At 47.4% G+C, this 26,343-nt stretch overlaps 3 protein-coding genes across 5 annotated transcripts in view; all 3 read left to right on the top strand.

Moving 5' to 3' along the window:
• Window positions 1-4,258, top strand: part of LOC139381006 (myosin X, like 3) — a 144,749-nt gene extending 140,491 nt beyond the window's left edge. Inside the window, exons 37-40 of one of the 2 annotated variants that reach the window (XM_071124232.1) lie at window positions 1,472-1,663; window positions 2,109-2,209; window positions 2,446-2,497; window positions 2,551-4,258. In XM_071124232.1, the coding sequence (XP_070980333.1) occupies window positions 1,472-1,663; window positions 2,109-2,209; window positions 2,446-2,449 (297 nt within the window). In that variant the 3' untranslated portion in view covers window positions 2,450-2,497; window positions 2,551-4,258. Of the gene's footprint in view, window positions 1-1,471; window positions 1,664-2,108; window positions 2,214-2,445; window positions 2,498-2,550 lie in introns of those variants that run through there. The other variant, XM_071124233.1, reaches the window with a different exon arrangement.
• A 4,606-nt stretch (window positions 4,259-8,864) lies between these two features.
• On the top strand, window positions 8,865-11,581 carry LOC139381004 (small ubiquitin like modifier 3b). Its single transcript, XM_071124231.1, has 4 exons — window positions 8,865-9,004; window positions 9,798-9,926; window positions 10,065-10,136; window positions 10,254-11,581. The coding sequence occupies exons 1-4, from the start codon at window positions 8,984-8,986 to the stop codon at window positions 10,353-10,355; spliced, it is 324 nt and encodes a 107-aa protein (XP_070980332.1). The 5' UTR covers window positions 8,865-8,983; the 3' UTR covers window positions 10,356-11,581.
• Window positions 11,582-11,922: 341 nt separating this feature from the next.
• The window catches only part of LOC139381003 (ubiquitin-conjugating enzyme E2G 2 (UBC7 homolog, yeast)), a 21,457-nt gene continuing 7,036 nt past the window's right edge, over window positions 11,923-26,343 (top strand). The window contains exons 1-4 of one of the 2 annotated variants that reach the window (XM_071124228.1): window positions 11,923-12,077; window positions 12,421-12,456; window positions 14,126-14,171; window positions 24,696-24,814. In XM_071124228.1, the coding sequence (XP_070980329.1) occupies window positions 12,035-12,077; window positions 12,421-12,456; window positions 14,126-14,171; window positions 24,696-24,814 (244 nt within the window). In that variant the 5' untranslated portion in view covers window positions 11,923-12,034. The remainder of the gene's footprint in view (window positions 12,078-12,420; window positions 12,457-14,125; window positions 14,172-24,695; window positions 24,815-26,343) is intronic. The other variant, XM_071124229.1, reaches the window with a different exon arrangement.

The raw sequence follows: 26,343 nt of genomic DNA, 5'->3' as shown, positions 1-26,343 counted from the left end.
GCGGAGAAGGGGAGGTAACGTAACGCGGAGAAGGGAAGGTAACGCAGGGAAGGTAACGTAACGCGGAGAAGGGAAGGTAACGTAACGCGGAGAAGGGAAGGTAACGCAGGGAAGGTAACGTGACGCGGAGAAGGGAAGGTAACGTAACGCGGAGAAGGGGAGGTAACGTAACGCGGAGAAGGGAAGGGAAGGTAACGCGGGGAAGGGAAGGTAACGCGAGGAAGGTAACGTAACGCGGGGAAGGGAAGGTAACGCGGGAAGGTAACGTAACGCGGAGAAGGGAAGGTAACGTAACGCGGAGAAGGTAACGTAACGCGGAGAAAGGAAGGTAACGCGGGGAAGGTAACGTAACGCGGGGAAGGTAACGTAATGCAGGGAAGGTAACGTAACGCGGGGGAGGTAACGTAACGCGGGGAAGGGAGGGTAACGTAACGCGGAGAAGGGAGGTTAACGTAACGCGGAGAAGGGAAGGTAACGTAACGCGGAGAAGGGAAGGTAACGTAACGCGGAGAAGGGAGGGTAACGTAACGCGGAGAAGGGAAGGTAACGTAACGCGGAGAAGGGAAGGGAAGGTAACGTAACGCGGAGAAGGGAAGGTAACGTAACGCGGAGAAGGGGAGGTAACGCGGAGAAGGGAAGGTAACGTAATGCGGGGAAGGTAACGTAACGCGGAGAAGGGAAGGTAACGCGGAGAAGGGAAGGTAACGTAACGCGGAGAAGGGAGGGTAACGTAACGCGGAGAAGGGAGGGTAACGTAACGCGGAGAAGGGAGGGTAACGTAACGCGGAGAAGGGAGGGTAACGTAACGCGGGGAAGGTAACGTAACGCGGGGAAGGTAACGTAACGCGGGGAAGGTAACGTAACGCGGAGAAGGGAGGGTAACGTAACGCGGAGAAGGGAGGGTAACGTAACGCGGAGAAGGGAGGGTAACGTAACGCGGAGAAGGGAGGGTAACGTAACGCGGAGAAGGGAAGGTAACGTAACGCGGAGAAGGAAAGATAACGTAACGCTGAGAAGGGAAGGTAACGTAACGCGGAGAAGGGGAGGTAACGCGGAGAAGGGAAGGTAACGTAACGCGGAGAAGGGAAGGTAACGTAACGCGGAGAAGGGAAGGTAACGTAACGCGGAGAAGGGAGGGTAACGTAACGCGGAGAAGGGAGGGTAACGTAACGCGGAGAAGGGAAGATAACGTAACGCGGAGAAGGGAGGGTAACGTAACGAGGAGAAGGGAAGGTAACGTAACACGGAGAAGGGGAGGTAACGCGGAGAAGGGGAGGTAACGCGGAGAAGGGAAGGTAACGTAACGCGGAGAAGGGAAGGTAACGTAACGCGGAGAAGGGGAGGTAACGTAACGCGGAGAAGGGGAGGTAACGTAACGCGGAGAAGGGTGGGTAACGTAACGCGGACTTGATCAGACTTGGTATCTGACCTGTCTGTTTATGTCTCGGTCTCTCTCTCTCTGTCTCCTCAGTGTAAAGAAGGAGGCTTTCCTCATGACCTGTGGCTGAGTGTGAGTGCAGAGAACGTGTCGGTCTACAAGAGAGGAGAACCCAAACCTCTGGAGACGTTCCCCTACGAACACATCATCTTCTTCGGATCTCCCCAGGCCACTACCTATAAGATCACAGTGGACGACAGAGATATGTTCTTTGAGACACCTCTGGTACAGTATTATACCATAATACAACATTATAGATTAGAAATGACCAGTAGTAGCCTGGTCCCAGGTCTGTTTATAACACCAGATTATAAATGACCAGTAGCCTGGTTCCAGGTCTGTTTATAACACCAGATTATAAATAACCAGTAGCCTGGTCCCAGGTCTGTTTATAACACCAGATTATAAATGACCAGTAGCCTGGTTCCCAGGCCTGTTTATGCTCATGCCAACTCCATTAGTGTCAACAGACATGTTTGGCATGACAATGAGTGACAGAGAATTGACATGATAGCACAAACAGACTGGACCCCCAGGCTAGCCTTTCAGAATGTCAACCAACAAAGCCTTGGCTGTTATGATGCTTTTAAACAAGTATCTATCTGTTCAGTGTGCATCGTTCATTTGTTTGTTTTCCCTGCTGTTAAAACTCTCATCTGGGGTGTTTCAGGTTGGAGAGATCACTAAGATCATGAAAGCCTACATCAACATGATAGTGAAGAAGAGATGCGGTGTCAGATCTGGGCCCAGCTACGGAACCAACTGGATCAGGTGATTAGGAAGAGATGCGGTGTCAGATCTGGGCCCAGCTACGGAACCAACTGGATCAGGTGATTAGGAAGAGATGCGGTGTCAGATCTGGGCCCAGCTACGGAACCAACTGGATCAGGTGATTAGGAAGAGATGCGGTGTCAGATCTGTGTCCAGCTACGGAACCAACTGGATCAGGTGATTAGGAAGAGATGCGGTGTCAGATCTGGGCCCAGCTACGGAACCAACTGGATCAGGTGACTAGGGACAGGACACAGCCCAGTTGGCTTCCTACCGCCCCTGACCAGAAGGCTACAAGGCAGCAGGGTCCATGAAGACAGGACTGTTCTCCTCAACTCAGATGTCTGAATAACTGAAAGCAGGCTGCTACTCCAGAACTCGTCCAACTCCCGGTGTCCCTCAGTGTGGTACGCCAAGCCAACATTCTAGAGCATGCTAAAAGGCGGAACTGCGTTCCTCAACCGTTTCCTATTGCTATTCTATAGCTGTCGACAGAGTGGATACCACGTTACCTTCTGCTATTATTTACATCAATTTATCAATAGTATGGACCAATCAGGATGTCACATCATATTTCCTTTTGTATCAAGTTCTAGCATTTTCCAATGGATTGAGAGAGAAATGTCTCACTGTCAAGCCTTCCCCTGACTAGCTCCCCTTTCCTTATAAGAATGTTGTCTATTTTTAAATTGGCAAGTGTTATTATTTTTATTATAATAACATATGTAAATGAATGGGCGCCCAACTATACCGTTATATATTTACAATAAGAAGAAGTTATTTGTCTAAGTAAGGTTGAAAGACTTTCCCCTCAGGTTTTTCTGAGCAATAGGAGTTGAATCCCAAACCAACCACAGACCCAGGGAGTTGAACCTCTTTACATTTGAATGCCTTAAATGGGTTCACTGCTTCCATCCATGTGGTTATTCGTCTACTTTGGACTGTAAGTAATAGTTTTGACTTTCAGGAATGGCATCCCCAAGCCAGGGTTATGTCAGGGTTAATAGCTTGATGGTTATAACCAGTTATAATGCTAGTGGCAGAAGCTATTCTTTAGCCTGGTCCCAGATCTGTTTGTGCTATTGCCTACTCTGATTATGAAGCTTAACATGTTTGAAATGACAATTCCATAAGAAGTTGGCAAAAGAGCAGAAAAGCAGGCTGGTGCCCAAAGCTAGCCATTCTACCCAGTGCCCGAGAAGCAGGTTTTTAACTCTGGTGAAATAACACTTGTATTTTATATAACAAGAACAAACAATACATAATCCATCACTACTATATTCAGGTTATTATTTATTTACTATAAAGGCAGTGGTTTAATACAGAACATTTTGCTTAATTCTAAAGAACATCATTATAGAATTTAGTCTGAGGTATTTTCATTTAAATGTTTTATTTGCTATTTTGATTTGAAACCAGATTCGTCCTTGTAATGAAATGTTTTGTGTGACTGAAACTGTTTGAAAGCGAGCGTGCCGTGTTGAGGAAGGTACTTCCTGGTTTTTGTGTTACTGAAGTATTGTTGGTCACGAGCGATAGAGCAGGGTTAACCATTTGGCACCCCAACTTTTACGAGCAAATATTATCTAAGAAATTGTTGGACACATGACTGTAAAAAAACACCTGCACCTCAGCTCCAAATGATTCAAATTTTGTCTGTTCTAAAGTATTCCCACGCCTAAGAGACATTGACTGGACAAAACATTAGGAACACCTACTCATATTGCGTTTCACCCCCTTTTGCCCTCAGAACAGCCTCAATTCGTCAGGGGCATGGACAATACAAGGTGTCAAGTGTTTCCCAGGGATGCTGGCCCATGTTGACTCCAACGCTTTCCACAGTTGTCACCTGTTCAGTCTATGTCCATGGAAAGACCAGGTGTTCATAATGTTTTGTACACTCAGTGTATATATGTGATTGTAAACAAATGTAAGCAAAGTTTGAAATCATTATGTTTTAGTCAAATATTATATCTTATTTGGGATTCTTGCGGTCAATTTGCAGTCTACAAAGTGTTCCAGCCCCCTGTTCCAGCCCCCTGTTCCAGCCCCCTGTTCCAGCCCCTTGTTCCAGCCCCTTGTTCCAGCCCCCTGTTCCAGCCCCCTGTTCCAGCCCCCTGTTCCAGCCCCCTGTTCCAGCCCCCTGTTCCAGCCCCCTGACCATCCATTTGCTCAAGAAACAAAATCGTCCCGCGGCTGAATGTAGTTGATGATCCCTGCTATTGTGTGTCGTCGTGGGAGGGGGGTTGGGATATTTATTATGTGTAATAGTCAGGAAGAGAGGGTCAGGAGGACTCACCAGCGAACACTGTGAGTCATGTAACAGATGGAGCAGATGGAGGTAGCCTCCGACACCCAGCCTTGTAAGGTGAAAGCCGGTGACGCAGGCTAAGATGGAGGCGATCTGGCGTTACACTGCACATGGCCCTGGGCTGAGAACTGGAATAAAGAGCAACATGCAGTAAACCGGGCTATAGTGTGATAACATGATATTCTGGTGATCACATGACATTGTGTGATCACATGACATTGTGTGATCACATGACATTGGGATATCATGACAATGTGATATCATGACATTGGGATATCACGACAGTGTGATAACATGACATTGGGATATCATGACAGTGTGATATCATGACATCGGGATATCATGACATTTGGATATCATGACAGTGTGATATCATGACATTGGGATATCATGACAGTGTGATATCATGACATTGGGATATCATGACAGTGCACTATATAGGGAATAGGGTGCCATTTCAGCTGTTGGTAGCCACACCTGTACCAGAACCATTTTATTTAGTAAATCATGTTTCTTAACCAACAATGCTGTTTTAAGAAAAATGAGAGTCACGGACTTGTAAGTAATCATTCCACGTTGTGGCAAATACATCATGACTGTTAGGTTCCCTTGGCTGGAGAGAGTAGAACGGGCTGGTAAATATGTTTGTTGGAACTGGATTTACAAAATGCTTTAATAAAATGACTCTCATAACCTGTTTGTTGTCTGGGGGATTATATGCTGATTTGACTGCTGGTTTGTTAGTAGTAGGAGGATTATTTGTATAACCTGTTTTGGTGTCTGTACCTTGGGGGATTATATGCTGATTTGACTGCTGGTTTGTTAGTAGTAGGAGGGTTATTTGTATAACCTGTTTTGGTGTCTGCATACAGTATCTTTTGCTTGTTCTCATTGCTGATAACTGGAATTTCAAATGCTTATTATAATTACATGTACAGTGGTGGTGTACAATGGTGGGGTGCATGTACAATATTATGACACAGTCCGTTTCTGGCCATTGGAATAGCCAGGCTAGGAGAGTCCTTTGGTCTGAGTGATGTGGATGGGTAGCCAGGCTAGGAGAGTCCTTTAGTCTGAGTGATGTGGATGGGTAGCCAGGCTAGGAGAGTCAGTTGGTCTGGGTGATGTGGATGGGTAGCCAGGCTAGGAGAGTCCGTTGGTCTGAGTGATGTGGATGGGTAGCCAGGCTAGGAGAGTCCGTTGGTCTGAGTGATGTGGATGGGTAGCCAGGCTAGGAGAGTCCGTTGGTCTGAGTGATGTGGATGGGTAGCCAGGCTAGGAGAGTCCGTTGGTCTGAGTGATGTGGATGGGTAGCCAGGCTAGGAGAGTCCGTTGGTCTGAGTGATGTAGATGGGTAGCCAGGCTAGGAGAGTCCGTTGGTCTGAGTGATGTGGATGGGTAGCCAGGCTAGGAGAGTCCGTTGGTCTGAGTGATGTGGATGGGTAGCCAGGCTAGGAGAGTCCGTTGGTCTGAGTGACGTGGATGGGTAGCCAGGCTAGGAGAGTCCGTTGGTCTGAGTGATGTGGATGGGTAGCCAGGCTAGGAGAGTCCGTTGGTCTGAGTGATGTGGATGGGTAGCCAGGCTAGGAGAGTCTGTTGGTCTGAGTGATGTGGATGGGTAGCCAGGCTAGGAGAGTCTGTTGGTCTGAGTGATGTGGATGGGTAGCCAGGCTAGGAGAGTCCGTTGGTCTGAGTGATGTGGATGAGTAGCCAGGCTAGGAGAGTCTGTTGGTCTGAGTGATGTGGATGGGTAGCCAGGCTAGGAGAGTCTGTTGGTCTGAGTGATGTGGATGGGTAGCCAGGCTAGGAGAGTCTGTTGGTCTGAGTGATGTGGATGGGTAGCCAGGCTAGGAGAGTCTGTTGGTCTGAGTGATGTGGATGGGTAGCCAGGCTAGGAGAGTCTGTTGGTCTGAGTGATGTGGATGGGTAGCCAGGCTAGGAGAGTCTGTTGGTCTGAGTGATGTGGATGGGTTGCCAGGCTAGGAGAGTCTGTTGGTCTGAGTGATGTGGATGGGTAGCCATTTTTTTTGTGTGTCTTTGGTTTCGGAACGACTGCTACCTTAACATTGCATTTTTGTTTTTTAATGTTTGGATATCAGAATATAACCCAGCACCACTCTTTATGCTATTGTCTTCAACACTGGATCCCTGGTATTTAGATAAACATGTCGGAAAAACTATTGGAAAAAAGTTGGGGCGAACATTTCGGATTCCTCTTCCCATTAATGTGCCTAAAAGGCAACGATTTAAGAACAGTCCATTTAGACAGATTGTCAACCATTTCAACGAACATTCAATAATATTTTGGATTTTCTTGCTTATGTCTTACTCTTTATTAGTGCATATTTCTCTATCATTGTCAGAGCTTCTGATTTACATATTTTAAAGAGACAATGTAATATGTTTATCTTTGGACACTGTGTTAATTAACCTCCAGACGAGCTTCAATGCCATACAACTCTCCTTCCGTGGCCTACAACTGCTCTTAAACGCAAGTGAAACTAAATGCATGCTATTCAACCGATAGCTGCCCGTACCTGCTTGCCCATCCAGCATCACTACTCTGGACGGCTCTGACTTAGAATACGTGGACAACTACAAATACCAAGGTGTCTGGTTAGACTGTAAACTCTCCTTCCAGACTCACATTAAGCATCTCCAATCCAAAGTTAAATCTAGAATCGGCTTCCTATTTCGCAACAAAGCATCCTTCACTCATGCTGCCAAACATACCCTTGTAAAACTGACCATCCTACCGATCCTTGACTTCGGGGATGTCATTTACAAAATAGCCTCCAACACTCTACTCAGCAAATTGGATGCAATCTATCACAGTGCCATCCGTTTTGTCACCAAAGCTCCATATACTACCCACAACCGCGACCTGTACGCTCTCGCTGGTTGGCTCTCGCTTCATACTCGTTGCCAAACTCACTGGCTCCAGGTCATCTACAAGTCTCTGCTAGGTAAAGCCCCGCCTTATCTCAGCTCACTGGTCACCATAGCAGCACCCACCCATAGCACGCGCATCTCACTGGTCACCCCCAAAGCCAATTCCTCCTTTGGTCTCTTTCCTTACAGTTCTCTGCTGCCAATGACTGGAACGAACTGCAAAAATCTCTGAAGCTGGAGACTAATAAACAGCCCATCTATCGACCTACCTCATCCCCATACAGTATTTATTTAATAATCTTGCTCCTTTGCACCCCAGTATCTCTACTTGCACATTCATCTTCTGCACATCTACAATTCCAGTGTTTAATTGCTATATTGTAATTACCTTGCCTGCATGGCCTATTTATTGCCTTACCTCCCTTATCTTACCTCATTTGCACTCACTGTATATAGACGTTTTGTTTTCTCTATGTGTAACTCTGTTGTTGTTGTTCCTGTCGCACTGCTATGCTTTATCTTGGCCAGGTCGCAGTTGTAAAATGAGAACTTGTTCTCAACTAGTCTACCTGGTTAAATAAAGGTGAAGTAAAATATTGCTGTGTGTTTCATGAAATCAAATACTGACATCTCCAGCGCCTGTGTGTTCCCTTAATTTTCCTGTTCTTGTTGCGTGTGCGGTGACGGATTTAGGTATAGGCGTCATCTTACCGGGGGCGGCACGGGGCGCCCGCACAATTTTGGGGGGGAATGGTGACATTTGCGCGATCGGTTTTCTGTCGCTCATTTTCACGTTACGTCAATGATAGGATGTCACCGTGTGGGACAGTGGGTCAATAAACCCTGTCGAAGTGGGCGCCCTGATATTAGTTGATGAGGTAGGCAGGTCACTGCCTGGGAAGGTCTCCCACTCAGAAGTACGACACGGGGACGGGAGAATCTATCAAATAGCGCACCTCTAATTTACAGTACGAATGCAATTAGTAAAATCAGTCACACTACGAAATGCTAACAAATAAACCACAAATGCTCGAGTGCCAAATCAACTGTGTGTGTGACTACCATTTCGTATCAAAAGTTGTCCAAAAACAGTCAAATAGGTAAGGTTTTGTGATGCATTTCTGTTTGTGTTTTTACTAGTCTTTATGCTAGAATAAAGCTGTTCAATTTGATATTAGAGATTTTCCACAGCTCTAAACAATTAGAAAAATCTACTTTTTATAAAAAATAATTTCATTGCGCTGTTTATTTTTGTAATCTTTACACAGTTCATAAATTGATTTACAGATCTTGTTGCAGCAATACTCGAAATTGGATATCACGAAATTTGGGTTTAAAAAAAAAGTTGTCTAGGTCTTGTCCAATTCTCGGGAGCGCGTATAAAACAGATTTGCGCGCTCATGTGTGCACGGTCCCTAGAAAATATAGACACGTGATCCCCGTGAGCCAATTAGAGTTTAAAACATTATGCGCGCTCCTGGTCGAAACGGAGAAGACTGAGAGAAGTGAAAAAGCGCAAATATTTATCTGTCTGTAAATTAGTACATCGTTGAGCAATAACTAGCTACACAATGTCTGAAGAAAAGCCAAAGGTAAGCCATGTTATGTCTCTATGATTGAATATTTTCCATATTTCATTGCATTCTTGCCAGTCGAGTTTGTGTGTGTTTACATGGCAGATTCCGCATTTGAGCGGGTAAAAAAGAGAAAACAAAGGTTCGTTGATTTGCGGATTTATGGCTGGACTTGCAACGTTTAGCGTGTAGAAAAATGTCTAGCTAGTCAACTATCTGAGATGTATGCCCAGATGTAGTCTATTCCATAGTATACATATCTACTCTTCATGTATTGTAAAGTGATGGTTGAATTGAAACAGCGCCATTGTGACTTTTCTGTGCGCATTGGAATAGGGCCCGACGTTTGCTCTTTGCGGCTTTTTGACTCGCCTGAACCCCACCGGAGCTGCCACCTCCATTCAATGTATTACCTAGGATAGCATGCCTCACATTGCTAACTTAAAAAGGTAAACACAAACACATGTTTGACGCCAGGCACGCATATTGCGCACCGCCAGTCTGAACTCATGTTCGCTCCTATGCGGCCGTGAACTTGTTAGACGCCCTTTGCAAAAGAGATAATGGTCTCAATCATATTCCCTGGTCAAATAAAAGTACAACAAACAACCGCTAGCCATCATTTATCACAAATGACAATTGGCTTAACTAGCTTGCTAACCTGTTACAATGCGTGTTGAGATGCTTTTGCTTAAATGAAACCAAATCCTAAAAGTTTGCTCAGTCCCTAGTTCATGTCAAGCATTATGTTATATGACCAAGCTATGTACCGTTTAACTATGGTCTCTGAAGTGCATCCTTTCTCTTTCAGGAAGGAGTGAAAACTGAAAACGATCACATCAACCTAAAGGTTGCAGGTCAAGATGGGTCAGTAGTCCAGTTCAAAATTAAAAGGCACACTCCGCTCAGCAAGCTGATGAAGGCGTACTGTGAAAGACAGGTGAGGCTTGACATTCCTCTTCTGCTCACCTAAAACAATGTAAAGCTTTCAGACTGATTGGACAACCTTGCAGGGCAACTCCTGACCAACTTGCCTGACAATGTTTTATTTTTTTGTTATAACCTCTCTTTATTTCAGGGTTTGTCAATTAGACAGATAAGGTTTAGGTTTGACGGACAGCCGATTAACGAGACTGACACACCTGCACAGGTAGGTGACAGTTTCCGTTTCCTTTCATTTTCATAAGTCAATAGATTCAGAAGAACTAAGTTACTAATGAATGTACCAAAGACAAGATACTTAATGACCTTATATTTGTGTTGACAGCTTGAGATGGAAGACGAGGATACTATTGATGTATTTCAACAACAGACTGGCGGCTCCTCCCTCTCTGAGGCCCCTCCCTCTCTGAGTCCCCTCCCTCTCTGAGGCTCATCTTAAAGGTGTACGGACCCCTCTCCTCCTCTCTGAGGACAGATACACTTGAAGAGCAGCATCACTCAAAACAGTTTTTATTTTCAATAATCATTTAACGTTATAAATATATTTTTTGTTTGATTGATCCACTTCCCCCCCAAGCCCTACATGTTGTGAGGGGAGGCAGGGATCTGTTTACAATGGGTTACATTCACATTCTCTACTCACTCGTTCAATCCCCCTTCATGCATTGGTGCAGCATGACTAAAGGGAGGTTCCACCACTGCCATACTCCTCACACCATTCCATTTAAATGCATGAGGTTGAGTGAACGAGTGCAGGGTAGTGAATTGGGACGTAGCCATGATCACAAGCTGGATTTCATGCCACCGAACCATTTCTTGTTTATATGAACTAGAACTGTTTTGAGAATATGTATTTGTTTCACACACAGGGGGTCCAACTGTCCTTCAGATCCCTAATGGCAGCCTATTCCCTTTTAAAGTGCACTACTTTTTGACCCAAAGTCATGCACTATATAGTGAATAGGATGCCATTTGGGATGTACCTCAATCTACCACAGGTTGAGGTAACACAAGGTCCACTGATCCTTCTGTTTCTCTAGTGACTTGTATATTATTTTTGTTTTGTTTTTATTATTACATTTTGCCAAATGATCAATTTTCTCATTTCACCCTGTATGTCCATACGATTGAATGGTGCATGGCTGTGTCTAGACCAAATGCTAAATGAACAGAATTGTGAACAGAAATGTCTCGGTGATATGATTGAAAAGGGTAAAGTTTTAAGGTCTATTTTTAACGTCACTTGAAGAAAGGATTCAACTTACCTTTTCAGATGGCTTTCTGTTTATCCCCCTCTCCACACAGACGGAAGGGGAGTAGTTGAGCTGTACTTGGTGGATTTCTCCAGAATTTTACCCATCCCACTGCATCACTGATATTTTATGTCAAAATAAAAGGGAATCCACCCAGACTTCAACCTTTTTTGACTTTCTTTTGTTCTTATTCACTGTTAGCTATAAGCAGACTTCATGAACTTCTCTTCCTCCTGCAGTCAGAGAATATCAAATTCTGCAGTGTGTGTGTGGTGGAGCTTGAGTAGGTAACACAAGGTCCACTGATCCTTCTGGTTCTCTAGTGACTTGTATATTATTTGTTGTCCTTTGCTACTGTATATAATGAATATAAATTGGTACTTGACTACTTTGTATTCAGCTTCCTGGTACTCGGCTTCCTTTCTTTGCATGTCTTGTGAGGAGTGCTGAAAGACAGTTGCTAACTTCCTAGGCAATATCAAATTTTATTAGTCACATGCACCGTATACAACAGGTGTAGTAGACCTTAAAGTGACATGCTTACTTATGAGTGCCTAACCAACAAAGCAGTTAAAAAAAATATGAATAAGATATAAAAGTAGTTGGAACACATCTTTACAAATAAAACATAGTGATGTTTTTTTAGCAAACAGAACGATTCTCTGACAACGGTGTTCATATGTAACCCTAGATTACTTCCTACAGGTGGCGGTGTTGCATCTCGGGAGCTGTTACTTCTACAAACCGGAAGTGTAGACATGCGCAGTTGATCAGCTGCGTTGTCAACTAAAAGACAGGCGTGATTGTTTTTTTTCTGTTTTTATTTTTGAGTTTGAGTCTATATTCTTTACAAATGGCTGGTACTGCGTTAAAAAGACTGATGGCTGAGTATAAGCGTGAGTTTTCAGTATATTTGACAGCTAGCTATCCACATTAACTCATAAACTGGCTGCGAACTAGCTAGCGTCATTAACATTAGCTAGCTAGCATCGTTAGTCAAATGGAGTTGTTTTGCAACTGACGGTTAGCCTGCCTTCCACTAAAGTGAAACTATCAGGACAATCAGACTATTTTCAAGCCTTTTACATTTGAATTAGCTGATTGCCACGTCACCCTTTACTTGCCTTCCTGGGTGTAAATGTGGAGCTAGTCTCTGTGGCCTTTGTCTAAATGACTAGCGCTTTAATAACGTTACATCATGACGGTAATGTGTACTTTCTGCTTTCGCCTCTATCCTAGAGCTGACTCTAAACCCACCCGAGGGGATCGTTGCAGGTGAGAGATTATATAAGCCTATTACCAGTTAGCTAACGTACACTACATGGCCAAAAGTATGTGGACACCTGCTCGTCGAACATCTTCCAAAATCATATGGAGTTGGTTCTCCCTTTTTGCTGCTAAAACAGCCTCCACTCTTCTGGGAAGGCTTTCCACTAGATGTCAAATCAAAGTATTTGTCACGTGCGCCGAATACAACAGGTGTAGGTAGACCTTACAGTGAAATGCTGAATACAACAGGTGTAGTAGACCTTACAGTGAAATGCTTACTTACAGCTCTAACCAATAGTGCAAAAAAGGTGTTAGGTAAAGAAGTAAAAAGAGAGGCTATATACAGTAGAGAGGCTATAAAAGTAGCGAGGCTACATATAGACACCGGTTAGTCAGGCTGATTGAGGTAGTATGTACATGTAGATATGGTTAAAGTGACTATGCATATATGATGAACCGAGAGTAGCAGTAGGGTAAAAGAGGGGTTGGTGGTGGGTGGGACACAATGTAGTTAGCCCGGTTAGCCACTGTGCGGGAGCACTGGTTGGTCGGCCCAGTTGAGGTCGTCAAACATTGCTTCCATTCAGCCACAACAGCATTAGTGAGGTTGGACACTGATGTTAGGCGATTACTCGCAGTCGTCGTTCCAATTCAATTCCTGCTCTGTGCAGGCTAGTCAATGTTCTTCCACACCGATCTCCGCAAACCATTTCTGTATTGACCTCGCTTTGTGCACAGGGGCATTGTCATGCTGAAACAGGAAAGGTACTTCCCCAAACTGTTTACCACAAAGTTGGAAGCACAGAATCGTCTATAATGTCATTGTTGCGTCACGATTTCCCTTCACTGAAACTAAGGGGCATAGATTAAACCATGAGAAACAGCCCCAGACCATTATTCCTCCTCCACCAAACATTACAATTGACACTATGCATTGGGGCAGGTTCTCCTGGCATCCGCCAAACCCAGATTCGTCCCTCGGACTGTCAGATGGTGAAGCGTAATTCATCACTCCAGAGAATGCGTTTTCACTGCTCTAGATTCCAATGGCAGTGAGCTTTACAACACGCTTGGCATTGTGCATGGAGATCTTACGGCTGCTCGGCCATGGAAACCCATTTCATGAAGCCCCCGACGAACAGTTATTGTGCTGACGTTGCTTCCAGAGGCCGTTTGGAACTCGGTAGTGAGTGTTGCTTCCAGAGGCAGTTTGGAACTCAGTGGTGAGTGTTGCAACTAAGGACAGACGATTTTTACGCGCTACACTCATCAGCGGTCCCGTTCTGTGAGCTTGTGTGGCCTACCACTAAACGGCTCAGCTGTTGTTGCTCCTAGAGGTTTCCACTTCACAATTACAGGACTTACAGTTGACTGGGGCAGCTCTAGCAGGGCGGAAATGTGGCATCCTATGCCAATATTTGTCTATGGAGATTGCATGGCCGTGTGCTCAATTTTATACACCTGTCAGCAACGGGTGTGGTTGAAATAGCAGAGTCCACTAATGTGAGGTGGTGTCCACATACTTTTGACCATGTAGTGTATCTCTGGTTGATGTTTTGACTAGAAACCAGTAGTGTTACTGTAGCGTCATGGACTGTAGCCTAACTAGCTAGTAGCTACAGAAACAACTCAGTCAGACTCGTATCATGACATCACATTTCCATGCTCTTGACAGGCCCTGCAAATGAAGAGAACTTCTTTGAGTGGGAGGCTTTAATTATGTAAGTATTTAAACAATGAAACAAATGTTGACTACTACTATACTATAGGAACATAACAACTAAAACAAACTCCTTTTATTTGGTCTATTCAGTGGGTTATGTAGTACTTGTGAATGATGATCAGTCCAGAAAATGGCCAGGAAAGTATATTTCCATGTCCAACTAGTGGGTAACCTGATGAATTCTGTATATTTCCATGTCCAACTAGCGGGTAACCTGATGAATTCTGAGCTTTCTTGACCAGATAGGAAGGGGGGGTGTGTGTGTGTGTGTGTGGGTGTGGGTGTGTGTGGGTGGAGGGGGTGGCATTGGAACTGGCTTTGAACTTCAGAATTGAATTGGAGGGGTCTATGAGCTCATAGTGTGGGGATTCCCCAGGTTTAATCTATATCTCTGTTTGCAGCTCTGATCCCGTGACGCTGACTTGCAAAATAAATGTAGAAATATATATTATTCAATTATTGCACCCACACTGCTCGCGCGCGCCAACGAGTATCGGTGTCTCCAAGGGTTAAAATAGAAGTCAGTTCTATTTCTGATGCAGATCGCGCTGCAAGTCCTGCCTCTCCCATCTCCTCATTGGTTTATAAAAGCAGGTACCCACGTGCCATCTCCTCATTGGTTTATAGAAGCAGGTACCCACCTGCCATCTCCTCATTGGTTAAACCCACGTGGGTGACTGAAAGACGAAAGAGGTCGGTGGCGGTAATGCACCTAATTTATGAAAGTTGCCAATCGCAATATAAAGTCAAGAGAAGAAAAGGCCCAGAAGGAGGAGAGATGACTAGAAATGATTCGTTTGACCGTTTTATGTGTGGATTAATTGATGGAGTAGAGGACCTTGTGCATTTCAGGTAAAATAACTCAATGTTTATATCCCAGGACAAATTAGCTAGCAACAGCAAGCTAGCTAAATAGGACAAATTAGCTAGCAAGTGCAAGCTAGCTAGCTAAATTGCCATAAATGTTTAATTCTTTTCGACCTGTCCCCAAATTAATATAATTGGTTCCGAGTTTGTTTTGATATTTTAACCAGCGTGTCGTGATCGCGTTTGGTGTGGGGGGGACAAAATACCTTTATGCACGATGGCGCAGCAGGTTGAGTTCCATGTCAGAAAGGTGGCTATTTGATTAATGAGCATGAGACGCACAATCCAACCTTAAAACTGCCTTTAAAATAAATTAAAATATCCAGCCTTAAAACGGTTGACTAACTGCTTTTAAAATGGATCTAGGACATGTTTGTATAGGCATTGTTATGTTGATACTTGTGCAACTTAGTCACAACAGTAATCCACATCTGACCATGACAGAAATGGCAGAGAGATTTCAGTGTCGAGTTGTGGGCTGTAGAGGTCTCTCTCTATCCTGGTATTGGTCAGACTGATGCCCAGGCTTGTCTCCTAGTCTTTTATATTAGAGTCTATATATTCTCAAGTTAAGGTACTGAAAACGCTGATATTGAACTGTTAGTAGCCTTTCTCTCGTTTCATCCTGTTATTGATTGTCTTCCGTTTTCAACACCTTGGGATGGATGTAACATAACGTACACCTATTTCAATGGCTTTGGCCTGCTGTCCAGGTGGGGAGACACACACAACAATGTAAATAGTTTTGAGACTGTTATACTGTAGCAGGGAGCCTCAGTTTGACCTGCTGATTTGTCTTACTCAATACCCTGGGAAACTCTCTGACACGCATGAGATACCAACCGAGAGCATTCTTCACTGTTTGATTCCTGATATCTACTCATCTATACACAGCTCTCCAGGAACTAACAGCAGTGTGTAGTAAGTAACAGCTGTTTAACATTCTCGCCATCCCTCTGGCAGTCTCATCCCTCTGGCAGTCTCGGCCCTCTGGCAGTCTCGGCCCTCTGGCAGTCTCGGCCCTCTGGCAGTCTTGGCCCTCTGGCAGTCTCAGGCCTCTGGCAGTCCCAGGCCTCTGGCAGTCTCCGGCCTCTGGCAGTCTCAGCCCTCTGGCAGTCTCGGCCCTCTGGCAGTCTCGGCCCTCTGGCAGTCTCGGGCCTCTGGCAGTCTCAGCCCTCTGGCAGTCTCGGCCCTCTGGCAGTCTCGGCCCTCTGGCAGTCTCGGCCCTCTGGCAGTCTCGGCCCTCTGGCAGTCTCGGCCCTCTGGCAGGCTCGGGCCTCTGGCAGTCTCGGCCCTCTGGCAGTCTCGGCCCTCTGGCAGTCTCGGCCCTCTGGCAGTCTCGGGCCTCTGGCAGTCTCGGGCCTCTGGCAGTCTCGGGCCTCTGGCAGTCTCGGGCCTCTGGCAGTCTCGGGCCTCTGGCAGTCTCAGGCCTCTGGCAGACCCAGGCCACTAAGGCTATGGGGCGGCAGGGTAGCTTAGTGGTTAGAGCGTTGGACTAGTAACCGAAAGGTTGCAAGTTCGAATCCCCGAGCTGACAAGGTGTCATTCTGTCGTTCTGCCCCTGAACAGGCACTGTTCCTAGGCTGTCATTGAAATTAAGAATTTGTTCTTAACTGACTTAAATAAAGGTAAAATAAAAAAAAAATAAAAAAATTAGTACCTGAGAGTTGAGGTCAGGCGGTTCAACAGAAGAGCTGTGTCTCAAATGACACTGGCCTATATAGTGGGTGTTCTGGTCAGAAGAAATGCACAGGGCCCATAGGGTTCTGGTCAGAAGAAATGCACAGGGCCCGTAGGGTTCTGGTCAGAAGAAATGCACAGGGCCCGTAGGGTTCTGGTCAGAAGAAATGCACAGGGCCCGTAGGGTTCTGGTCAGAAGAAATGCACAGGCCCCGTAGGGTTCTGGTCAGAAGAGGTGAACAGGGCCCGTAGGGTTCTGGTCAGAAGCGGTGAACAGGGCCCGTTGGGTTCTGGTCAGAAGAGGTGAACAGGGCCCGTAGGGTTCTGGTCAGAAGAGGTGAACAGGGCCCGTAGGGTTCTGGTCAGAAGCGGTGAACAGGGCCCACTAATCCACTAATATAGAAAATGAGCTGTAGGCTACAGTCAGAGAATGATTTTTTTGACAGGGGTGCATTAATATGATATATTTCTGCTTATTTTCAACATGTTGGTAGGCAATTTCTTAGTCAGTTTAGTCTATAGTTAGATGCATGCAGATTCTCTTCAGTCAGTACAATATAATGACTCTAAACCCACCCTCCCTACACCCACACAATATAATGACTCTAAACCCACCCTCCCTACACCCACACAATATAATGACTCTAAACCCACCCTCCCTACACCCACACAATATAATGACTCTAAACCCACCCTCCCTACACCCACACAATATAATGACTCTAAACCCACCCTCCCTACACCCACACAATATAATGACTCTAAACCCACCCTCCCTACACCCACACAATATAATGACTCTAAACCCACCCTCCCTTCATCCACACAATGCAGATAGTCTGGGTAGCCATTTGATTACCTGTTCAGGAGTCTTATGGCTTGGGGGTAAAGACTGTTGAGAAGCCTTTTTGTCCCAGACTTGGCACTCCGGTACCGCTTGCCATGCGGTAGTAGTAGTAGTAGAACAGTCTATGGCTGGTGTCTTTGACAATTTTTAAGGCCTTCCTCAGTTTGGCCTTTTTAAGTCCTATGAGCAAGATATTTAGTTCAGCAAATAAGGTAGCCTGAACCCAGATATATGTTTGTGCTCTGATGTTTGGCATGCCAGTGTGTGACAAGGAGTTGGTGGTATGATGGCACAAACAGACTGGCACTCAGGCTATTAGGAACAAAGAGTGAAACAGAATAGATATGATTGGAACCTGACTGTCAATCAGCTGATCTGGTGGGTGATCAGATAAGGATTTGTTTAAGTGCTTCTAACTCGGCCAATCAAAACAAGGATGTTGCCGTGTCAGGCCGGGTTTTAACTCTTAAGGAAATTAGATTAGGACAGCTGATTGGCTGTGAAGTTGATGATTAATGATTGATTGGCAGGCCTTAAACCCCCCCCCAACGATTTGCCTGTTAAAGGTAGACTCAGTGATGTAGATTCAGAAAGTAAACCGCATAGTGGGGTTAATTTCCACAACAACTAAGAGTATTGAAGAGTCTTCTTGGGTAAGTCTCCAAGTGATTACAGCTGGGAGTCTTCTTGGGTAAGTCTCTGAGTGATTACAGCTGGGAGTCTTCTTGGGTAAGTCTCTGAGTGATTACAGCTGGGAGTCTTCTTGGGTAAGTCTCTAGGAGTCATTACAGCTGGGAGTCTTCTTGGGTAAGTCTCTAGGAATCATTACAGCTGGGAGTCTTCTTGGGTAAGTCTCTAGGAGTCATTACAGGTGGGAGTCCTGGGTAAGTCTCTAGGAGTCATTACAGCTGGGAGTCTTCCTGGGTAAGTCTCTAGGAGTCATTACAGCTGGGAGTCTTCCTGGGTAAGTCTCTAGGAGTCATTACAGCTGGGAGTCTTCTTGGGTAAGTCTCTAGGAGTCATTACAGCTGGGAGTCCTGGGTAAGTCTCTAGGAGTCATTACAGCTGGGAGTCTTCTTGGGTAAGTCTCTAGGAGTCATTACAGCTGGGAGTCCTGGGTAAGTCTCTAGGAGTCATTACAGCTGGGAGTCTTCTTGGGTAAGTCTCTAGGAGTCATTACAGCTGGGAGTCTTCTTGGGTAAGTCTCTAGGAGTCATTACAGCTGGGAGTCTTCTTGGGTAAGTCTCTAGGAGTCATTACAGCTGGGAGTCTTCTTGGGTAAGTCTCTAGGAGTCATTACAGCTGGGAGTCCTGGGTAAGTCTCTAGGAGTCATTACAGCTGGGAGTCTTGGGTAAGTCTCTAGGAGTCATTACAGCTGGGAGTCCTGGGTAAGTCTCTAGGAGTCATTACAGCTGGGAGTCCTGGGTAAGTCTCTAGGAGTCATTACAGCTGGGAGTCCTGGGTAAGTCTCTAGGAGTCATTACAGCTGGGAGTCCTGGGTAAGTCTCTAGGAGTCATTACAGCTGGGAGTCTTCTTGGGTAAGTCTCTAGGAGTCATTACAGCTGGGAGTCCTGGGTAAGTCTCTAGGAGTCATTACAGCTGGGAGTCCTGGGTAAGTCTCTAGAGATTGATCCTGATCCTGAATGGTTATGTATCACTGTATACGTCGCAGTCTGAACGTATTCAGACCCCTTCACAAGTTCCACGTTTTGTTACGTTACATCCTTATTCTGAAATTGATTAAATAGAAATCCTCATAAATCTACCCACAATACCCCATAATAACAAAGTGAAAAAAGGTTTTTAGACATTTTTGCAAATGTATTAAAAATACAAAACAGATATACCTTATTTACATAAGTATTCAGACCCTTTGCCATGAGACTTGAAATTGAGCTCAGGTGCGTCCTGTTTTCATTGATCATCCTTGAGATGTTTCTACAACGAGATTGGAGTCCAACTGTGGTAAATTCAATTGATTGGACACCTGTCTATATAAGGCCACACTGTTGCCAGTGCATGTCAGAGCAAAAACCAAGCCATGAGGTGGAAGGAATTGTCCGTAGAGCTCCGAGACAGGATTGTGTTGAGGCACAGAGCTGGGGAAGGGTACCAAAACATTTCTGCAGCATTGCAGGTCCCCAAGAACACAGTGGCCTCCATCATTCTGAAATGGAATAAGTTTGGAATCACCAAGACTCTTCCTAGAGCTGGATGCCCGGCTGAACTGTGCAATCGGGGGAGAAGGGCCTTGGTCAGGGAGTTGACCAAGAACCTGATGGTCACTCTGACAGAGCTCCAGAGGTCCTCTGTGGAGATGGGAGAATCTTCCAGAAGTACAATCATCTCTGCAGCACTCCACCAATCAGGCCTTTATGGTAGAGTGGCCAGACGGAAGCCACTCCTCAGTAAAAGGCATGACAGCCCGCTTGGAGTTTGCCAAAAGGCACCTAAAGGACTCTAACCATGAGAAACAAGATTCTCTGGTCTGATGAAATCAAGATTGAACTCTTTGGCCTAAATGCCAAGCGTCATGTCTGGAGGAAACCTGGCACCATCCCTACAGTGAAGCATGGTGGTGGCAGTATCATGCTGTGGGGATGTTTTTCAGCGGCAGGGACTGGGAGACTAGGTTTGAGGGAAAGATGAATTGAGCAAAGTACAGAGAGGTCTTTGATAAAAACCTGCTCCAGAGCGCTCAGGACCTCAGACTGGGGTGAAGGTTCACCTTCCAACAGGACAACAACCCTAAGCACACAGCCAAGACAACACAGGAGTTGCTTCAGGACAAGTCTCTGAATGTCCTTGAGTGGCCCAGCCAGAGCCCGGACTTGAACCCGATTGAACATCTCTGTAGAGACCTGAAAATAGCTGTGCAGCAACGCTCCCCATCCAACCTGACAGAGCTTGAGAGGATCTGCAGAGAAGAATGGGAGAAGCTCCCCAAATACAGGTGTGCCAAGTTTGTACCTACCCAGGAAGACTCAAGGCTGTAATTACTGGCAAAGGTGCTTCAACAAAGTACTGAGTAAAGGGTCTGAATACTTATGTAAATGTAATATTTCAGTTTTTTATTTTTGGGGTATTTTGTGTGCCCCCCTGTTTTACTGTCCACCCCGTTTTACTGTCCACCCCGTTTTACTGTCCCCCCTGTTTTACTGTCCCTCTAGTTTTACTGTCCCCCCTTTTATGCTGTCCCCCCAGTTTTACTGTCCCTCTAGTTTTACTGTCCCCCCTTTTATGCTGTCCCTCTAGTTTTACTGTCCCCCCTTTTATGCTATCCCTCTAGTTTTACTGTCCCCCCTTTTATGCTGTCCCCCCAGTTTTACTGTCCCTCCAGTTTTACTGTCCCCCCGTTATGCTGTCCCTCCAGTTTTACTGTCCCCCCGTTATGCTGTCCCCCCAGTTTTACTGTCCCTCCCGTTTCCTTGTCTGGCCAGTAGCCATGCTTTTAAACCTATTGAAAACTAATTGTCAAATTAATAATATACATTTAAAGGGAAATTCTAGCTTACCCAGCCAGTGCAAAAACTCTTGGTATAGAGATGATTGTATATCTGACTAACTGTCCTGTGTTATGTGACCACTGTGTAGAGGGTCTATGAAGTGTTTTGATCCTTATAATTAGCATGCATCTCTACCTAATCCTCCCCTGAATAACCTGCCTGCCCCAGCATGTAATACAGCAGTCTAACGAAAGCACAGCCTTATGGGAACATTTCCATTTGGTATGCAGCCACTAGCTGTCCACAGAGCCTTACATCAGCAGCACCTCCCCCTTGGAGAACAGAGCAGCACCTCCCCCTTAGAGAACAGAGCAGCACCTCCCCCTTAGAGAACAGAGCAGCACCTTCCCCTTATAGAACAGAGCAGCACCTCCCCCTTGGAGAACAGAGCAGCACCTCCCCCTTGGAGAACAGAGCTGCACCTCCCCCTTATAGAACAGAGCAGCACCTCCCCCTTGGAGAACAGAGCAGCACCTCCCCCTTGGAGAACAGAGCAGCACCTCCCCCTTGGAGAACAGAGCAGCACCTCCCCCTTGGAGAACAGAGCAGCACCTCCCCCTTTAGAGAACAGAGCAGCACCTCCCCCTTGGAGAACAGAGCAGCACCTCCCCCTTGGAGAACAGAGCAGCACCTCCCCCTTGGAGAACAGAGCAGCACCTCCCCCTTGGAGAACAGAGCAGCACCTCCCCCTTTAGAGAACAGAGCTGCACCTCCCCCTTTAGAGAACAGAGCAGCACCTCCCCCTTGGAGAACAGAGCAGCACCTCCACCTTAGAGAACAGAGCTGCACCTCCCCCTTTAGAGAACAGAGCAGCACCTCCCCCTTGGAGAACAGAGCAGCACCTCCCCCTTATAGAACAGAGCAGCACCTCCCCCTTATAGAACAGAGCAGCACCTCCCCCTTGGAGAACAGAGCAGCACCTCCCCCTTTAGAGAACAGAGCTGCACCTCCCCCTTTAGAGAACAGAGCAGCACCTCCCCCTTGGAGAACAGAGCAGCACCTCCCCCTTAGAGAACAGAGCTGCACCTCCCCCTTTAGAGAACAGAGCAGCACCTCCCCCTTGGAGAACAGAGCAGCACCTCCCCCTTTAGAGAACAGAGCTGCACCTCCCCCTTTAGAGAACAGAGCAGCACCTCCCCCTTGGAGAACAGAGCAGCACCTCCCCCTTATAGAACAGAGCAGCACCTCCCCCTTATAGAACAGAGCAGCACCTCCCCCTTGGAGAACAGAGCAGCACCTCCCCCTTGGAGAACAGAGCTGCACCTCCCCCTTGGAGAACAGAGCAGCACCTCCCCCTTAGAGAACAGAGCAGCACCTCCCCCTTGGAGAGAACAGAGCAGCACCTCCCCCTTGAGAACAGAGCAGAGCAGCACCTTCCCCTTGCACCTCCCCCTTGGGAACAGAGCAGCACCTCCCCCTTGGAGAGAACAGAGCAGAGCAGCACCTCCCCCTTAGCACCTCCCCCTTATAGAACAGAGCACACCTCCCCCTTGGAGAACAGAGCAGCACCTCCCCCTTGGAGAACAGAGCAGCACCTCCCCCTTGGAGAACAGAGCTGCACCTCCCCCTTGGAGAACAGAGCTGCACCTCCCCCTTATAGAACAGAGCAGCACCTCCCCCTTGGAGAACAGAGCAGCACCTCCCCCTTGGAGAACAGAGCAGCACCTCCCCCTTAGAGAACAGAGCAGCACCTCCCCCTTGGAGAACAGAGCACACCTTCCCCTTGAGCAGAGCACCTCCCCCTTATAGAACAGAGCAGCACCTCCCCCTTAGAGCAGCACCTCCCCCTTATAGAACAGAGCAGCACCTCCCCCTTATAGAACAGAGCAGCACCTCCCCCTTGGAGAACAGAGCAGCACCTTCCCCTTGGAGAACAGAGCAGCACCTCCCCCTTAGAGAACAGAGCAGCACCTCCCCCTTTAGAGAACAGAGCAGCACCTCCCCCTTATAGAACAGAGCAGCACCTCCCCCTTGGAGAACAGAGCAGCACCTTCCCCTTGGAGAACAGAGCAGCACCTCCCCCTTGGGAACAGAGCAGCACCTCCCCCTTGGAGAACAGAGCAGCACCTTCCCCTTGGAGAACAGAGCAGCACCTCCCCCTTAGAGAACAGAGCAGCACCTCCCCCTTATAGAACAGAGCAGCACCTCCCCCTTGGAGAACAGAGCAGCACCTCCCCCTTGGAGAACAGAGCAGCACCTCCCCCTTGGAGAACAGAGCTGCACCTCCCCCTTGGAGAACAGAGCTGCACCTCCCCCTTATAGAACAGAGCTGCACCTCCCCCTTGGAGAACAGAGCAGCACCTCCCCCTTGGAGAACAGAGCAGCACCTCCCCCTTAGAGAACAGAGCAGCACCTCCCCCTTTAGAGAACAGAGCTGCACCTCCCCCTTGGAGAACAGAGCAGCACCTCCCCCTTATAGAACAGAGCAGCACCTCCCCCTTAGAGAACAGAGCAGCACCTCCCCCTTGGAGAACAGAGCAGCACCTTCCCCTTGGAGAACAGAGCAGCACCTCCCCCTTGGAGAACAGAGCTGCACCTCCCCCTTTATAGAACAGAGCTGCACCTCCCCCTTATAGAACAGAGCTGCACCTCCCCCTTATAGAACAGAGCAGCACCTCCCCCTTATAGAACAGAGCAGCACCTCCCCCTTGGAGAACAGAGCAGCACCTCCCCCTTGGAGAACAGAGCAGCACCTCCCCCTTATAGAACAGAGCTGCACCTCCCCCTTATAGAACAGAGCAGCACCTCCCCCTTATAGAACAGAGCAGCACCTCCCCCTTATAGAACAGAGCAGCACCTCCCCCTTATAGAACAGAGCTGCACCTCCCCCTTATAGAACAGAGCAGCACCTCCCCCTTAGAGAACAGAGCAGCACCTCCCCCTTATAGAACAGAGCAGCACCTCCCCCTTGGAGAACAGAGCAGCACCTCCCCCTTATAGAACAGAGCAGCACCTCCCGCTTGGAGAACAGAGCAGCACCTCCCCTTGGAGAACAGAGCAGCACCTCCCCCTTGGAGAACAGAGCAGCACCTCCCCTTGGAGAACAGAGCAGCACCTCCCCCTTGGAGAACAGAGCTGCACCTCCCCCTTATAGAACAGAGCAGCACCTCCCCCTTATAGAACAGAGCTGCACCTCCCCCTTATAGAACAGAGCAGCACCTCCCCCTTGGAGAACAGAGCTGCACCTCCCCCTTGGAGAACAGAGCTGCACCTCCCCCTTGGAGAACAGAGCAGCACCTCCCCCTTAGAGAACAGAGCAGCACCTCCCCCTTGGAGAACAGAGCAGCACCTCCCCCTTGGAGAACAGAGCTGCACCTAGTATGTTTTAGGCTGTTGAGTGTTTGGGGAGGGTTTGGGGAGTTTTTGGGGAGGGTTTGGTCTGCCGGATAGTGGTTCAACATGAAGCTGGTGTCAGATGTAATATTTGGTGCACGATTAAAGCTAAGTTGACCTTTGACATCTGACCCAGCTCCATAGAAAAATGCTTTCCATTTCTAATCTATATGACGAAAAATGTGCAGATGCAGAATGTATCACCCATTGAGCTGTGAATGATTTATCACGTCGTCACTTCTCCGGCCTAACTAACCCTACCTGTGTCCCGTGTGTTTTCTAACCAGGGGTCCAGAGGACACGTGTTTTGAGGGCGGAGTATTTCCAGCGCTCCTCTCCTTCCCGTCAGACTACCCCCTCAGCCCTCCTAAAATGAGATTCACCTGTGACATGTTTCACCCAAACAGTAAGTCAACATATAGTATCATTTGAGTTTGGACACACCAACTCATTCCATGGTTTTTCTACATTGTAGAATAATAGTGAAGACATCAAAACTATGAAATAACACATGTGGAATCATGTAGTAGCAACAAAAAAAGTGCTAAACAAATGTAAATATATTTTATATTTGAGATTCTTCAAAGTGGTCACTTTTTTGAAGAATGGTCCTGGTCCTGGGACCTGGGACAGGACATGTTGCTGTTTGACTTCCCAACTCAGTCTCAAGTTGTCTGCCTGTCTAAAGTAGTGCATTATCGAGGGACTAGGTTGCCATTTTGGGACACAGCCAGGGTAGTTGAGGATGAAGGGTGAATGGCATGGAGGGAGAGCGGGGTAGTGAAGAGCCCCAGGCCTAATGGATAGACACACATTAAAGGTGAGGGGTGTAACTGTACATGACGCAGGCCAGGTGGGGGCTAAAGGTTTGACGGCAGCTTTACACAGCGGAAACATGCGTTTTCTCCTTGTCCGTTTTTACAGCCTTTCATCCAGAAAGACTTAAAGCATGTTTTTTGTTTGCACGTTACGCCAGGCATTTGGACATTTACAAACCTGTGCTTTACAAAACCAAAGTTACACCACAGTAACAGGCTAGTGCACTACCAGGGCCTCGTACAGCCTAGTGCACTACCAGGGCCTCGTACAGGCTACTGCACTACCAGGGCCTCGTACAGGCTAGTGCACTACCATGGGCCCCGTACAGGCTACTGCACTACAGGCTAGTGCACTACCAGGGCCCCTACAGGCTACTGCACTACCAGGGCCCCTACAGGCTACTGCACTACCAGGGCCCCTACAGGCTACTGCACTACCAGGGCCCCTACAGGCTACTGCACTACCAGGGCCCCTACAGGCTAGTGCACTACCAGGGCCACTACAGACTAGTGCACTACCAGGGCCTCGTACAGGCTACTGCATTACCAGGGCCCCTACAGGCTAGTGCACTACCAGGGCCCTCTACAGGCTACTGCACTACCAGGGCCCTCTACAGGCTAGTGCACTACCAGGGCCCTCTACAGGCTACTGCACTACCAGGGCCCTCTACAGGCTACTGCACTACCAGGGCCCCCTACAGGCTACTGCACTACCAGGGCCCCCTACAGGCTTTTGCACTACCAGGGCCCCCTACAGGCTACTGCACTACCAGGGCCCCCTACAGGCTACTGCACTACCAGGGCCTTGTACAGGCTACTGCACTACCAGGGCTCCGTACTGGCTACTGCACTACCAGGGCTCCGTACTGGCTACTGCACTGTAACAGGAATATGGTTCCATTTGGGACACAACGTCAGTGTTAACAACAGACGGCAGCAACAGGATACTGTCTTCAATGCCACCCTTTACACTATGTAGTGCACTCGTTTTGAACTAGGACCCATAGAGAACCCATAGGGCCCGTAGCGGAACCCAGAGAGCTCAGGGCCCGTAGCGGAACCCAGAGAGCTCAGGGCCCGTAGCGGAACCCAGAGAGCTCAGGGCCCGTAGCGGAAC

This window comes from Oncorhynchus clarkii, chromosome 22 (genome assembly GCF_045791955.1).
Source record: "Oncorhynchus clarkii lewisi isolate Uvic-CL-2024 chromosome 22, UVic_Ocla_1.0, whole genome shotgun sequence".
Lineage (NCBI taxonomy): Eukaryota > Metazoa > Chordata > Actinopteri > Salmoniformes > Salmonidae > Oncorhynchus > Oncorhynchus clarkii.
This window is presented reverse-complemented; position numbering and strand designations above follow the sequence as displayed.

Excerpts from the sequence above, each read along its gene's own strand:
- LOC139381004 (XM_071124231.1), top strand. The coding sequence starts at position 8,984 with ATGTCTGAAGAAAAGCCAAAG. Across the intron at positions 9,927-10,064 it reads AGGCGTACTGTGAAAGACAG|GGTTTGTCAATTAGACAGAT; the intron begins GTGAGGCTTGAC and ends TCTTTATTTCAG. Across the intron at positions 10,137-10,253 it reads AGACTGACACACCTGCACAG|CTTGAGATGGAAGACGAGGA; the intron begins GTAGGTGACAGT and ends TTGTGTTGACAG.